Raw genomic sequence first — 16381 nt, 5'->3', positions numbered from 1 at the left:
ACAGTTCATATTCACGTTTTTAACAACCTGACTGCATGTAGTCTGAGATGATGATAATGATCATTATGATTATTTAATCACCAAATTAATTTAAAGCTCAGCCTTAAACAAAATATTCTGCCTTCTCTTCCGGGGGTTTGCAAATAAAATCTCCCTAGAAAACATGTTTTTTATTAGAACAAGTCAGTCTTTCAGCTGAAAGAAGTCAACATAAATTAAGGGTATTTCACTAAAAAGTATGTCACATACGTCATTATAGACAAGACAACCAAATGAAAAAAAAAAACCTAATTCTCAAGTTAATCTAGTTCACACAACAAAAAAAGTCTATCTTCCTCTGGAGTGAGTCTGAGATGTGGTTAATCGTAAAGGATATATGTAAGAAAACTGAAAAACGGTGAAAAAAATCAGCTCGAAGACTGTAGCCTGTCTATATTTGCCTCAAGCAAGAAAATTATAATTAGGGGTCCTTCAGAGGACCTTGGAATGCATATTTAAAATGAGGGGAATGAACATGAGGTGAAGGAGCTGTTAAATACAAATGAAATATCTTCAGTAGCTGTACAAAGGACCTCCTTCAGGAATAAATGGCGAAACATTCACAAGACAGAAAAAATAATTAATGTAAGATTTGGCTTCTTTAAAAGCCACAGCCAAAATAGGTTGGTCTTGAGGGGAATGCTTGATTGGCAGGGAAAAGCTTTGAGCCTCGTGTTTGGCACCTTTTCAGTAAAAGGACTCCTACGTGTTCTTTGGGGAGGCTTTGTTGTTGTGACTGGAGGAGGGCATGACAACAGCCTCCTCCATTAAACAGGACCCTAGAGTTCTGGCAATTCTTAGAGGTAACAAAGAGCTTGATATTGTCCCTGTAACTGTTTCTGGTTCTTGACATTGTTTGTGAATGGAACAGGAGGTCAAGTGGCTTTATGTTTATTTCTTCTTTCCTTGTTGTTACCAGAAAATAACTGAAGTTGAGATCAAATTTCTTTCTTCAATGCACTATTAATAAAATGAGCTAAAAATTCAAAGGATCTATTATTGCAGAGGTGTAGCTGTAGAAACTGCTCAAAGGCAAAAACAAAAAACAAAGCAGACTTAAAATTAAATTAACTTCCATGGTGGCAATACAAAACAATGAAGGGAACACTTAATCGTCACATTATAATACCAAGTCAGTTAAACTTATGGGATATCAATCCGTCCATTTAGGAAGCACAAGTGATTGTGAATCAATTTCACCTGCTATGGTGCAAATTAAAGAGACAACAGGTGCAATGGAGAGGCAAAAGCAAGACAACACCCAGAAAGGGAATGGTTTTGCATGTGGTGGCCACAGACAGTTGCTCTCTCCTGATACTTCCTGACTGATTCTTCTTTAGTTTTGTGTTCTGCTAGTGTCCTTGTCACTACTGATAGCATGAGGCGGTACCTGCAGTCCAGCTCCTCCAGGATGGCACATCCATACGTACGGTTGCAAGAAGGTTTGCTGTTTCTCCCAGCACAGTCTCAAGAGCATGGAGGAGGTACCAGGAGACTTGTTACACGAGGAGAGCTGGACAGGGCCGTAGAAGGGCATCAACCCAGCAGCAGAACCGATATTTGCCACTTTGTGCGAGGAGGAACAGGAGGAGCACTGCCAGAGCCCTACAAAATGACCTCCAGCAGGCTACTGGCTTGCATGTTTCTGACCAAACTGTCAGAAACAGACTCCATGAGGGTGACATAAGGGTGGCATGAAGGCCCGACGTCCTCTAATGGGACCCGTGTTTACAGCCCAGCACCGTGCAGCTTCATTAGCATTTGCCAGAGAACACCAGAATTGGCAGGTCTGCCATTGGCGCCCCGTTATCTTCACAGATGAGAGCAGGTTCACACTGAGCACGTGTGACAGACGTCAAAGAGTCTGGAGATAACGTGGTGAACGTTATGCTGCCTGTAACATCATCCAGCATGACTGGTTTGGCGGTGGGTCAGTGATGGTCTGGGGAGGCATTTCCTTGGAGGGCCACACAGACCTCCTTGTCATAGCCAATGGTACCCTGACTGCTCTTAGGTACCGGGATGAAATCATCCTAGCAATTGTTAGACCTTATGGTGGTGCAGTGAGCCCTGGGATCCTCCTGGTGCAGGACAATGCCTGGCCTCATGTGGCCAGAGTGTGTAGGCAGTTCCTGGATGACGAAGGATCTAATGCCATTGACTGGCCCTCTCGTTCCCCTGACCTAAATCCAACTGAGCACCCATGGGACATTATGTATCGGTGCATCAGACCCCGCCAAGTACCGCCACAGACTGTCCAGGAGCTCACTGATGCCCTGATCCAGGTCTGGGAGGAGATCCCCCAGGACACCATCCGCCGACTTATCAGGATCAATTTTTGACTCTGATTTTGGGTGTTATTTTGAATCCAACCCTCAATGGACTGATGATTTTAGTTTCCATTGACCGTTGTTACATAATTTTGTTCTCGAGAAATTATACAATGTACATCAGTAAAGATTTTCCACTTGAATTTTTCGTTCATCAAGATCTGATGTTTGATCTAAGTGTTCCCTTAATTTTTTGAGCAGTGTATCTCAAGGACTATTGGATTGGATTGACATGACATTTTGTACATACATTTAGATTCCCCAGAATTATCCTGTGAATTAAACAATTACTTATTAGTACACAATTTAGAACATTTGTGGTTTCAAGATCATGATTCTAGTTACATTTTGTGAATCACCAAGATATTTTAATAAGTCTGACCCCCAACTTTTCACCAAGTGCTGATTTGTACAAAAAGTTCATTACCCAATGCTGATGACCTTCCCATTAGCCTCAACTTTACTTTGTGTTCATTAATTGATAAATGTTAGCATGCTTACCCACTCAATTGGGATGGTGAATCTGGTAATAATACCCAGTAAATTAGTATTTAGTATGGTAGTATTGTCTTTGAGAGCATTTTGACATGCTAGCATTAACGTTTAACTCAAAGCATTACTTTGTTTAAGTGACCTACATCACACAGCTTAGGCACACCTGCTTTTACAGACTGTGCAAATCCTAACCAATACATATGATTTTAAAATATTCAATGTTTTTTTTTGGGACCAAACTATATTTTTCCATACATTTACAACACATTCTTGGTCTTGTATTCATTGAACAGTATTTTTGCAGATATCTGAAGAAAAATGTGAAATGTAAATGGACAGAATGTACAACAGGCCGCTTATAAAGTGCTGGTTTTGATGCCTTGATCAATTTTTTGTGTTTTAATATTACAGCAGGAAAGAAAACTAGTTATAGAAGTCTCTTGATATGCTATATTAGGCCAGGAGCCAGGTCCAGCCCTCAGGATGTTTTTTGCTACCTTTTTTCACTATTACTTTCTGTTAGCCTATGTCCCTTGGGTCATTACAAGATAACGAACACTCCCAACTCAAGGCCGTTTGGTCTTGGGGGCCCAAAAACCCCTTTTCTGAAAGATGCTTTTGGCTACATGATGTCCTTGCACAAATGAAGTTACTATTTGCACAAGTAGTCTTAAAGGTATGAAATTTGGCAGGGAGTAAAAATTGGGTTCTTGGGCCACCAAGACCAAATGGTCCTGAGTTAGGAGTGGACTGGGAGAGCCAGGGCTGGACCTGGCTCTCGGCCTGTATTTTTATAATTGTAATGACAGTGGAAAGTAAATGTTTATTTAACAACCACAACTTTTAAAACAAAATTATTTGCCTTTTTTTACACTTGCAATTGGCCTTGTTTTACTTAGACAAATTAAAATTGAATTCAGCAAATGCATTTTTTCTTATGCTCTCAATAAAGGAATGCATGTTACCTTGAAAAAAAAATTGTAATAGATTTAACATGAGATATAATAGGCTGATAAACAACCATTAATTCTTTGCTCTTTACTTTGTTTTTTGTGCTTTCTTTTATTTTGATAATGTATTTTGTAATGTGTTATTCGTCCCTAATGTCATATTTCATTTAAAGCTCTTAATGTTCTTAATGCTCTGTTTTAACTGTGTAAAGCACTTTGCATTGCTCTATGTATGAATGGTGCTTTATAAATAAACTTGATGCTTGTATACATTTCTACAGTTGTTGGTCTTTCAGTTTTCATATTATAATGCTGTTTTTCCGTCATGTTCTGGAAAACTATAGTAAACAGAAAATTTTGATAAACTTGAAATTAACAAACAATATACGTAAAGTCTTAATCATTTAGCCTCTGTTGTGGATTCAAATCACGCCTACTAGTACAAAATCATGCACGTTGATTGGACAGAATAACTGTCATTTATGTGTGTGGCTGTGCTCGCGCTTTCCTGTAATTGGTTAGTCATTGACTTTACATTTTCCCTATTGGTCGATGAAGTGACTGTTTTCGACAGAACAGGAAGAGATGTTACTTAGCCGCCTGCCAGGTAAATATTCATCAGAGGATGCTAGCAGTACCCATGTCTGACACGACTAAAGGACTTCATCTCCTAGATAACTGGATCAAAGATGAAACCACATGCTTTATCGCGGAAATTAAGGTAATTAGAGGTCACTAATTGATTTGTTTTATTGTTTTAACAGTTTAATAAAAGAGAAGGTATAGGGTGCGGCCTGCTGTCATTACCTTACTAGCTAACCGAAGTGCTAACGTTATGATATTTAGCTGTTAGCTTAATAACTGCATTATCCTCGAGCTAAAGCGTCATTTACCAAGAAGCTGGCTGGCTGTATTGGACAGGTCATCAGCCTCTTCAAGTGACATTACAAACGCTCAAAAATTGAATACGTTAGCAATAGTTCTTTGTAATGCTGAGGATAACGCTCAGGACTAAAGACATGGGATTAGCTAACGTTAGCTCGGTCAGATTTAATCAGACGGGAAGTGAATATTTCATTTTTCAAATGTCATACGCTGGTCGATGTTTAACTTTTATTCAACACATCGTTATATCGAAACAGAAAGCTGTGTCGACGGTAGCTCTGCCACTTCAATATGTAAACAAAGCCATAGACAGTACCCTCTCTAACTTCCCCTTTCGTTCGTTGTTTTTATTGTGTTTGACGTAACGCAACGTAAAACACCAAAACAGAATCAAAAGTTCTTGGACAAGTGTATACCGGTAGCTTGAATTAAATTAAACTGCTGCTTTGTGAATCTCTCATATCCCTAATGTCCTTAAACATCTTCAGCACTGTCTCAGATCATCAACCATAAGTGTTTTGCTGAGAAGCTAGGTCAGATTTAAGTTAACTGCAAGATGATTATTGTAGCTTGCCCAAACATACTAGTATTGTACTTCTGAACATCTATTTAGTTCTTCCTATTGATTTTGAAAATGGTTGTACTTGGAACAATAAGATTTGATAATTCTTTATTAAGATAAGAAGATATAAGATAGCAATTGCACTAAATGTTGTGATAGTTTGTGTTTAAGTCTGCTTGTGCCTTGGTTGACTGACTATCATGTTTTATTTTAATTCTCTAGTATGTAGCATAAGTGACTGTTGAGATGTATGTTTCCTTGCCCCATGTTATGTCTTGAATGATAATATCACAGGAAACTGTTCTAATGAGGTGTGTTGATAAATGCAGCGTTTTGGTCTAATGTATGTGTAATGTGTGTAGGAGGATACCATGAAAACGTTTGTGAAGAGCTGTGTGGCTAACTAAGAAACATCGGTGGGTGCTTAAGCTAACAGAATTTCCCCCCTCTTTCACTTCTGAAATAAAACTGAAAACTCTCAGGTTACAGGTAACTGTGATGAGTCACTGACAGGCTAGAACTAGTACTCTTTCTGGAATAGCAGCATAATCTGTGCTCATATCATAGCTCAGGTAGAGTATTACTCAAAACCTGAAATTGCCTGACAGAAATATCTTTATCATTATATTAATTATCTAACAGTTAGGTGGGATGTAGTAATTGGCACACATACACATTCCAGGTAAAATTAAGGTGAAGTATTTGTGCTTAGTATTTTAAAAAGTATTACATGCTGTTTTAGTTCTTTTAAGTTGGGCTGTCCACCTAAATAAGTATTTGACTGCTAGCTTGTTTGATGTAGGCTCTTAAACAAACCAAACAGTGTGTGTGTGTGTGTGTGGGTGGCAGAATTCAGGCTTTTGACTCCTAAGCATGGGCTGACTGAGATCAGAATGTCATGATTTAATGTTCAAAATAAAAAAATGTTAAGGACCCAGATGCAGACTTGAAATTTAGGTTTAATGAACTAAAGGCAAAAAACAAGGCAGAACAACAAAGGCTTACTTAGAAAAGTGTCCAGGTAAAATAAATCCAAAGGAAAAAAGAACCAACAGGTAACACTCACAGGGAGCCACAAGGAAACAGGTAAATCCACAGGAAGACGACAGGTCAACAGGTTAACAGGTCAGGATGAAAAAAGTTCCACAGATAACACGGCAATGAACTAGCACAAAGACCAAATAAACAAGGAGTAGAGGCTAATCAGACACAGGTGAGACAGTCAAGGGGCAGGTGAAAACAATAAGGGCAGGGCACATAATCAAACAAGCGGGAAACACAAAGGCAGGAAGTGGACCAACACAAGAGACAAGGTGACAAACTAAAACAGGAAATGATCTAACCAATGAAACACAAATGAAATACTAACTAAACAAGAATAAATCTTGACAAGAACACAGAATAAACTAAATACGAAACTAAAAAACAAGAACTAATGACAACAGGAGACAAAGTGACAGAGCAAAACAGGAAACAACATCTGATCACCGAAACACAAATCTCAAACCAACAAAGCTAGAATAACTCATGACATCATAGAATACACTTACCCTTCTGCAAGCCCCCCGACACACAAACAAAATAAAATAATCTCTTCTGTAGAAACAAAGTCCAGGTCACCAAACATAGCCTATATCCTCATGACATGCCAAGCAGCTACACATACAGCTGATTATGATCACATGAGGTGTTACGCATAGCAAGAATATTTCTTCAAACAACCTTAATGCTCAGACTTTGGTCATATTACTGGGGATTGGGGTGTCCTGTTTTATTGTCCTGCTAATATGAGTATACTGACTGGCAGAGTGGGAGCAGTAGTTTTGAGTGACATATTCTATAATAATTAGGATTCAAAAATCTAAATTAAATAAAAAAATCTTTCATCATAAAAAAGCCAGTATTATGTATTTTATGCTTTTGGTGATCTATTAAAGGAGAAGCTCGGTATTTTTAAACCTGGGCCCTATTTTTACAAATGCGAAGGCCATCTACTGGACCGATTCCAAAAGTTTTTGTTCCGACGAGTCATTTTGACGCCCAAATTTAAAAAAATAGGGCCCAGGTATAAAATACCAAACTTCTCCTTTAAGTAGTAGTAAGTAAGTAATAAGTACGAAATGGATTAAAGCTCCTGTGAGGAACTTTAGGTTTGTGTTGATTTTGGCGGCTCCTGTGTACAAAGCCGCACATCTTATCTCTTTGATGATTTTGTCCTGTATATGCTAAAGTGGTGGTTTTTAACAAAAAATCGCACTCTGCTTTTTTTAACGTTCACTTTAAATGTTTTCCCTGGAAAATGTGAACAAAGGCAGCGTGAAGTTAATCGCTTTGTCTGACACCTGCCCTCTGCCAGCAGTTTTGTAGGTCATATAGAGTAATCAGAATTGATTTTAGTCTGTTCATAACCAGCAAAAAACTCCTTACTGGGGCTTTAAATTTACATCATTACTTGGAACGATTATTGGTATTCTATATAATCATTCATTTTAAGAGTTGTTTTGATTCTTTACAATTTTTTACAATTACGTTTTAGTATGTATAATTGTAACAAATCACCCCCCCCCTTTTTTATTTCTTAACCTTTCAGATCTCTGTCACTATTTCGATGTAAAATTCAATAGTAAGACTTAATATTAAAGTAAATTGATATGTCTCTGTTGCAGTTTTAGACATCAGCCTGAGAGCCTATAGCCATGGATGGGACTGTTGCCAAAAACAATGAAAGCACCTTCCCCAGCTTTGTGGATCTGGATGACTTTCTCAACAAGCACAACTCAAACTTCATTTGGCTCCTTGTTGGTAAGTAGTCTGCACTGGGGAAAAGATATCCAGATCAATGGATATTTCCTTGAGACTTCAAGGAACCTGTCACATGAAAAGTACAAACCTGTCAGCACTGGATCAAGTAGCATTTTAGTGTCTTTGCAGTTTCCAAGGTGATGTGCTATCTTTTCCTTTGGTCTTAATTATTTTGGAATACTTTTATTTGTTTAATTCTTACATAATTTAACATTTTTGACATGTTTGGTACATTTGTTGGTGTGTGTGTGTGTGTGTGTGTGTGTGTGTGTGTGTGTGTGCGTGTGTGTGTGTGCGTGTGTGTGTGTGTGTGTGTGTGTGTGTGTGTGTGTGTGTGTGTGTGTGTGTGTGTGTGTACTACTGTACTGTACAGTCCTGCAGCTGCTGTACTATACTGATTTACTACACTGTGTAACTTTTTTGTTGTGTGCTTTGCATTGTTTGTTCTGTTCTAACATTGTGGGGATGTTGAAAATGGGACCTGCCAAACACATGCAAAAGAAAATTGGTTTTAAGCTTTGGTACAATCCATTAAATTGTAATATGTACATTTAATATTGTACATGGTTCTTTTTAGATAATAGGCCTATTTGCTATTTGATTCTTTAATCCACTGACTGTCTTTATATTTTATTGCAGTTTTATTTAGTTAAAGGAAAAGGAAAGGAAAACATATCCAAACTGCTATCCAAATTGGAGCAGTAAAACCAGGCTGTCAGCTTAGATATGAAAGAAAGGAAGTTACAATATTAAATCTATTTACATTTCTATATTAGTTTTATTTATTTAAAGGTATAGGCTTATTTTGTATGAGCTTACATCAGTGATTTAGACAAACTATTAAAAACACCAGAAAATATTCCAATCTTTATTGTCTCATATTATTCCTTGTATTAACAAACCTGACCATATTGGGCTTTTCCTTTCAGCCACCATACTCTCATGTGGATGGATCATCTACTTAACATATTACAACTCCCGCAACATTGGCCTCATCCTCACCCTCATCATCAACAGACTCTACAAGGATGGCTACATTCATATTGGTATGTGCATTAGGAGCTCTGTTACACAGTGATGAATAGAGAGGAAGCTGCCAAAGCCGTCAGTTCAAGGCGTTAACTCAGTCTGCTGAATATTTCATGATGAGCCAGCTTCTCTCAGTGATTATCTCCATAGAGTCTCTGCAGCAAACCGCAACCAACAGCAGATTGAATTTCTTTACATAAATGACACAGAACTGAATTTATAAAGCACCTTGAGGCATGTATTGAAATGTAACTCTGCCTTCATTTTGGTGATAAGTTCCTCTCAAACAGCAGTTTCTTTAGTAAAGAGTAGATCTTCTCCGTCATACTGTACACTTCAAAATTAACCAAGCCAGAACATGACATAGTTATGCCTACTTTGTAATGTTACATTTTATCAGTGATTGACAAAGTCAGAGCAGTTTATTTACCCCAACTTGCAGCTAATAGAATATGATTAAATAGGGAGTGCATTAATTATGGCAACCGCAGCATTAAGTTTCTTTTTGGGGTTCTATCTAAATAGGTTGTGTCTTTCCAGGCGTATTTACAAAAAGCCTCATTAGTGCACACAAATTTAGAAATATACAGAAACATCACAGTAAAACCTTTGCAGCAAACAGCACACACTTACATCTATGTCTCTTCATCACCAGGCCAGGGTTGAGTAAACATTCCTGGATGGATTCATAGGCGAAACACAAGTTTCTGAGCGAGCTGAGTTGCACATCCTGTGTTTCCGGAGGAAAAGTCAAAAATACCATAAACATGAGTGTCAGTTGAGATAATTATAGTTGAACCTCTCAGGTGTTGTCACTCCCTTGGCATGCAGTAATTGAAAGAGAGAAAGACAGGTTATGTGCTGAAAAGAATTTGTACTGGATAATCATGTTCAGCTTTTTTGTTCAGTCACAGGCTCTGACCTACTTGTTGTACAATTACATCCTAATTAAGGTTTTTTTCCCTCTCAATAATAAGAGAGAAAAAAAGTGATAAAATTGTCTCTTTATTTTACCAGAGTTTACACATCTCTATCACAGTGTTTGTTTAGTATTTTATTTAGCTGGGTTGTTGGCTTGAATCAAAAACATTTACACTTGCTTTTGTAAACTGTAATCATGTAGCTTTATATTATGAAAATAGCATACTTTTGTGTTTAACACAAAATGTGTCTGACCCCTCCACAGGCTCATTTTCCTTCTCCGTACTATCAGGGAAAGTCATGTTCAGAGATGTCTACTTCATCAACCAAGACATGTCCATCAGGTAACCGGACCTTTGCTGCATTGTTTGCTTCTCCTCTGTTCCCTTATTACCTCATAGCTCGATTACTGATTTATCTATTTGTTTTTGTCTTACAGGATACAGGATGGCTTCCTCATATTTCGTTGGTGGAAAATGTATAACCCTAAACAGAAACAGCATGGTGAGTAGAGTAGAAATGTGTTTCCATAGAAGGATACTTTAGAAAATAAAATTAATACAATTTTGCAGAATTAAAAGTGGTTTTCTAATGTAATGAATATATCACTCCACTACGGATAATGAAAAATAATATGTTCTTGAGGGGCGAATGTTCATCTGTTAGCATTTTGTTATAGGTTTTAATATTGTTTCATATTGTAAAGCCATATTGTAAAGAAGCAACAGCTTTTAAAATATACCAGTCATGAAAGGAAATATCAAAATGAGCTCTGAGTTTCCTGTCTTTGTCTTGTCGTTAGACCCCAAGGCAGAGACCAGGCTTTACGTGACAGTTAATGGCTTTGAGTTTCACGTCTACAATCGGACTGACCTCTACGCCAGACTGCAGGAGACCTTCGGACTGGAACCAACACTTATAACACCCAAAAAAGATGAAGAGAGGGGACGAGAGGACAGAAACAAGACCCTAGAAAGGTACTGCTAAGGGTAACATCCAACAGTTTTCCTTTTTATGTTGAGGTAACTGTTGTGGAAATTCAACATTGAAGTTTGTTAAGAAGTGGTAACTTAAATTATAATTTGATTACCATAGTCTCGTCATTGTTGAGTACTGCAGGAGCTTCTGCTGTTGTCTTAACTGATGATGATGTAAAAATATAATTGTATAAATGTTTTCTGCAAAATAATTCTCACATTTAAGCAGCATCAACAATTTCCAACCAGATATGATTGATGTAATTTTCCACTGTCAGCCAAATTCCTTGAACCAAATGAAAATTTAGCACTAATAAAATATTTTCTGACTGAATGTTACTGTTATGCTACTTTAAAGTGTGAACATCAAATCAGAGAGTCCAGACCCAACGTCATCTTGGCGCTCCCTCATTCCTGTCATCAAAGTTAACATCAGCACTGTGAGTTTGATTCCAGTGGAAAGCATTTCTTAAAAGTCTTGATGGGAAAAAAACCCCCATTAATAATTGAAAGAGCATATTTAATTTGTGTATGCCTTGTTCCTTTAATGCTTTTGTCTTTGTTCTCCTTTAGGGTCGTTTGGCATTTGGTAACCACCACCTCCCCCAAACTCTGTGTTTGAACTTCGAGGACGCCTTCCTGACATACGCCACCAAGCCTCCATCTAGCCACCTGGACCAGTACATGCACATCGTCAAAGGCTCGCTGGAGAATGTGCGTGTCATGCTGGTTCCAAGTCCACGCTACCTTGGCATGCAGAATGATGAGTAAGTTCAAGTCACTTTTTGATGAGGCACTATATATAATATATATATATATATAATATATATATATATATATATATATATATATATATATATTATATTATATATGGGGCGGCTGTGGCTCAGTGGTAGAGTCGGTCGTCATGTCTAAGTGTCCTTGGGCAAGACACTGAACCCCAAATTGCTCCCGGTGGCATAGCCAACAGGTATGAATGTGATAACTGATTGACAGTTGGGCACTTTACGTAGCAGCCTCTGCCATCAGTGTATGAATGTGTGTGTGTGAATGGGTGAATGGGATATGTAGTGTAAAAGCAGCTCTGAGTGGTCACAAAGACTAGAAAAGCGCTATATAAGTACAGTCCATTTACCATATATGCACTATTTTTATTTTTTTAATATATTTATATTTTTATGATATTATATTTATTTTTATATTTATATTTATGTTTATTTATATTATATCATTATATATTACTATTTCTATTATCTTTTTGCATGGTTTTTCATGTTATTTGAGCATAGCTGTAAAATTAATCTTGAAGGCTGGTAGTGTTTTTGCTGTTACCATTCATATGAAAGCAATACCAAAGTGAATGAATAATGTAGCAGGCTCTGATAATTTGGTATTTATGATTCAAAATTAAGTTTGAAACTTGTAAACATAATTTTTCAACCTATGTTTCTGTCAGAACTAAATCTATTTAGCACAAAACACTTCATAGAATCTTAGATATCCTTTGCTGCGCGTATATTCAGCATTTTAGAGGGACTGTAAAAAGGATAATTTTAGGCATTGCTTTCTTGCTTGAATAAGGCATACCCTTTTCTCCTCTGAAATTTGGCACTTGGCAGCTTTATCTTAACTTTATTATAGAGAGAAAAAATAAACCATTATCTGCACTTAAGTTAATTGAATGGACCTGGGAAGTAAAATAGCATTAACCCACAGGGATTGAGGAGTCACTCTCAATAAAAACTTGGCAACTGTACCCTCTGAAAAAGCCATCCGTGGTTTCAACCTCCAACAATCCTTGACTTGTCTTAAAGGTATACTGGAATGTCCACTGATGAATGAAGCCAAAATATGTGAGAGGAAGGCCAATGTGAGAGTGTTTTCAAACAATGGACCCAATTCAACTTCAACTGCAGTTTAATACATTTAAATAATGCTTTGGTACCTTTTAAGGCACCTTCATATCTGCTGTGACTGCCCTTGGAATTGTTTAGTATCAGCTACAGAGTTAATAACCCTGCAATAAATATGTATATCTCCTCTGACCTGTGACCTTGTGGCTTCATCTAGACCTCCAAGACTGATGGGTGAAGGCTTTGTTGTAATGCAGTCCAACGATGTTGACATCTATTATTACCAGGATGAACCCGGTACGCTCATTCACACACACATACAGACATACAGACATATACACATAAACACATAAACACATACACATATACACACGTAAACATACACACACACACAAACAATAAATCTCTGATTCTGTCTCAAAAGTCTGCGTTGGTTGTCGTAATAATGTCTTAACAGGTGTCTGCAGTACTACCTTCCATAGCATCTGCATCTAGCCTTGACTTACGCCGGGAACACACCGGACACGGAAGCGCCGCGAATAGCCGCGAAGCGGAGCCCGTTTCCTTTCGGCGCCAATGTTAACCGATTGTGTCGTTCACACCGGACGAGCCGCGGCGCGCACCTCCGCGGCCGGCTCACGTCCTGCAGCGATCGTTTCGGCGTCTGGTCTATTTTTTGCGCGAGGCCGCGAGCGATTGCGTCGATTTTGGCAGGAAGTCACACATGAAACAACGAGAGAATCCGGTCAATTTTCAAAATAAAAACAATTTTCAAAATAAAACACCGCGATTGACAAATGCGATGTTATAGTTGTCTGCTTTTACATATTTGTCAGTATCTAATCAGCGCGAGAGAGATGAAGATACACGCACACGCACGCACGCACACGCACACACAAGAAAGAGAGAGAGACACAAAGTGAGCTGGCTATAGGGGGTGGGGGTGGCGTGTCAAAACACACACGCATATAGAGAGAGAGAGCAGGAGAGAGAGAGCAAGATGAAAAAACAGCTCCAAATGTGAGTAAACGACAGCTGAGGAGCAGAGGTGCTTGTCGACCGGCGCGGAGAAATGCACGTCTGGTGTGAACAGAAGTGCTCCGGCTCGTGCACGATTTTCGTTGCGCGGCGCTTCGCAACGCTTCCTCGTCTGGTGTGTCCCCGGCGTTATACTCCAGCCCAGCATTATACATGCTAACAGAAAATATGAGCATGAGTAATGGACTTTGGCTACATGATGATGAAGTTGCAGTAAAATAGCTTTAAGATTGACTGTAATGCTTTGAATACAGTTTTGTGTTTGTTACGTATTTCTTGTCAGGGCCTACGGCTTGAACTATGTTTCTGTGTGTGTACAAAGGTCTGGTGCCCGTAGAGCAAGAGGGTGTGGAGGAAGCAGAGACGTGCAGCGAGGATGATAAGCTTCAGGACCTGCCTCCATGTTGGGGTCTGGACATTGTCTGTGGAAAAGGGACTGACTTTAACTATGGCCCTTGGGCAGATCGTCAGAGGTGAGTAATGATCGTGCAAAAAAACTCACAAACTCTGTTTTATCAAAGAATTTCAACTTGAAATCATAAATCTTGCTGGTATTCAATTATTATTATTATTATTATTATTATTATTATTATATTGTGTAAAAAAAATTGGTCTAAATGTGCTTTTTCCTTACCATAGTACCAATATTATGTCTTACACATGTTCTTAATGGCATATTATCAACTTGTCGTAAATGTAAACAATGTTAATGAGTACTCTTCTGATCAAGCAAGAGTCTTTTAAACATTTCCATCCGAAACATCTAGTGGAGAGATTTGCTTTTCTGATACAGTCTAACCTTTACATGAACTCTCACTTCTCTCAGAGACTGTCTGTGGAAGTTCTTTCTTCCTGCTGACTACCAGGCCATGAAAGTGACCGAAGTTGCCCAGCCAGGAAAACCCAGGCAGATCCAGGCCTTTGAGCTCCGCATGAACATCATTGCTGACGCCACCATCGATCTGCTTTTTACCAAAAACAGGGTGACTCTTGAGCACGCTTTTGTATGCCTTCTTCTTGTTCTTCTTTTTCTTGTATTCTTGCCAACCTGTGATCCTTCTTCCTCTTCCTGCTTTTCCCCTTCTCTATTTCTTTTATTCCTCACCATATTTTAGCCATTGACATTGGTTCATGTTTTATGCCTCTTCAAATTTTCATCCCCGAGCAGTGCAGGGATTTTCAAAAAGCTCAGTATGTGAAGTGCATACTAAATATCAACATAAATGCATGTTGGATAAAAATCTCCTTAAATGGCTTGAGTCAGGAAAGTTGTCATTTTATTTAATCTTTTGAACATTTTTTTAGACTAGGGGACTATTTTTAAGGCAGAAAGGCACCCTCTTATTATTTGATAGCATGTATGAATTTTCTGTTTGCTCTTTGTTCCCCCATGCTCTGTCTTCATCTCTGTTGCTAGGAAACCAATGCTATCCATGTGAATGTAGGGGCAGGCTCTTACCTGGAAGTCAACATTCCTATGACTGTAGGAGAGAATGGTAAGTGTGACCAGGTCCTTAAAAATTTAGTAGTTGGATAGATGAGACAAATTCTGTGCTCATAGGAGCTCACGTCATCTCCAATATTTTGGGCATTTTTTGGTTGTGATCTGTTTAAGTGACTACTGGTTGAACTACACCCATGATGAGCAGCTTTATCAAAAGTCAGCATGAACACATACTTTAGGATTTAAAAAAGTGTTAATAAAAATGTATATAACATTGGTCATATAATGAGCTTTTTTTTATTGTTAGTGAGATTTAATAACGTTTCCATTAAGATTTTCTTGTTCAAAAAATTCAAGTTCAAAAAGATTTCTAAATTATTTTGGCCCTTAATTATTATCTCTTCAGATCACAGCAAACACCAGTCATACTTGGAACTACCTGGCTGTTTAAAATTTAAAATGCACTTTAGGAATTTACATCAAAGTGCCTAAAATCAATATTTATATGATTATAATTTATCAGACGAAAAATGTGAAACTGATTCCTTTCCCCTTCTGACAATTATCACCTGAATCTGTTGTAGATCAGTATAAATGACTTGCTAAACTTCACCATTGTTCCTCTTGAACAACTAACCACCGGAAAACATCCCCAATTTCCACAGATTGTTTGTGAGATATGTGAAATAATTTATCGCACTGAGCTGATAATATTTTGTCATTCGTCAGTCAGTGCTCTCCTCTGTCCCCAGAAATGTAGTTAAGATAAGAAGCTTTTCAAGTTTTCCTGGTAAATGACATTATTGGCAAGGACTTAGCCCCAGCTGTGGGTTCTTAGAATTGATGGCCCTGCTTTTCTGTTTCTCTCTTCTGCCCTCAGGCTACTCTCCTACCATCAAAGGCCAGCTGCTTCACGTGGACACCACCAGCAGCATGCTCTACAGGACTCTTTTGGAGGCTGAGATGCTGGCTGTAAGTAGCAGGAAATTATTTAATTTAAGTTTTTAAGCTTGATTTTTGGTTCAAAATAAAAAAAACCCCCAAAAAATCACTTTT

The 16381-nt window shown here is 38.2% G+C and overlaps 1 protein-coding gene across 2 annotated transcripts in view; it reads left to right on the top strand.

Moving 5' to 3' along the window:
* Positions 1 to 4422: 4422 nt before the first annotated feature.
* Positions 4423 to 16381, top strand: part of kiaa1109 (KIAA1109 ortholog) — a 66448-nt gene continuing 54489 nt past the window's right edge. For both annotated transcript variants that reach the window (XM_069662534.1, XM_069662533.1), the window contains exons 1-13: positions 4423 to 4535; positions 7928 to 8063; positions 8993 to 9109; positions 10279 to 10357; positions 10453 to 10517; positions 10816 to 10990; positions 11349 to 11430; positions 11564 to 11757; positions 13061 to 13140; positions 14204 to 14354; positions 14708 to 14864; positions 15299 to 15377; positions 16206 to 16297. In XM_069662534.1, coding sequence (XP_069518635.1) covers positions 7958 to 8063; positions 8993 to 9109; positions 10279 to 10357; positions 10453 to 10517; positions 10816 to 10990; positions 11349 to 11430; positions 11564 to 11757; positions 13061 to 13140; positions 14204 to 14354; positions 14708 to 14864; positions 15299 to 15377; positions 16206 to 16297 — 1377 coding nt within the window. In that variant the 5' untranslated portion in view covers positions 4423 to 4535; positions 7928 to 7957. The remainder of the gene's footprint in view (positions 4536 to 7927; positions 8064 to 8992; positions 9110 to 10278; positions 10358 to 10452; positions 10518 to 10815; positions 10991 to 11348; positions 11431 to 11563; positions 11758 to 13060; positions 13141 to 14203; positions 14355 to 14707; positions 14865 to 15298; positions 15378 to 16205; positions 16298 to 16381) is intronic.

The sequence above is a fragment of the Semicossyphus pulcher genome, unplaced genomic scaffold, assembly GCF_022749685.1.
Source record: "Semicossyphus pulcher isolate SPU_LCO1_2020_fin unplaced genomic scaffold, fSemPul1.0.p SCAF_14, whole genome shotgun sequence".
Taxonomy (NCBI): Eukaryota; Metazoa; Chordata; class Actinopteri; order Labriformes; family Labridae; genus Semicossyphus; species Semicossyphus pulcher.
This window is presented reverse-complemented; position numbering and strand designations above follow the sequence as displayed.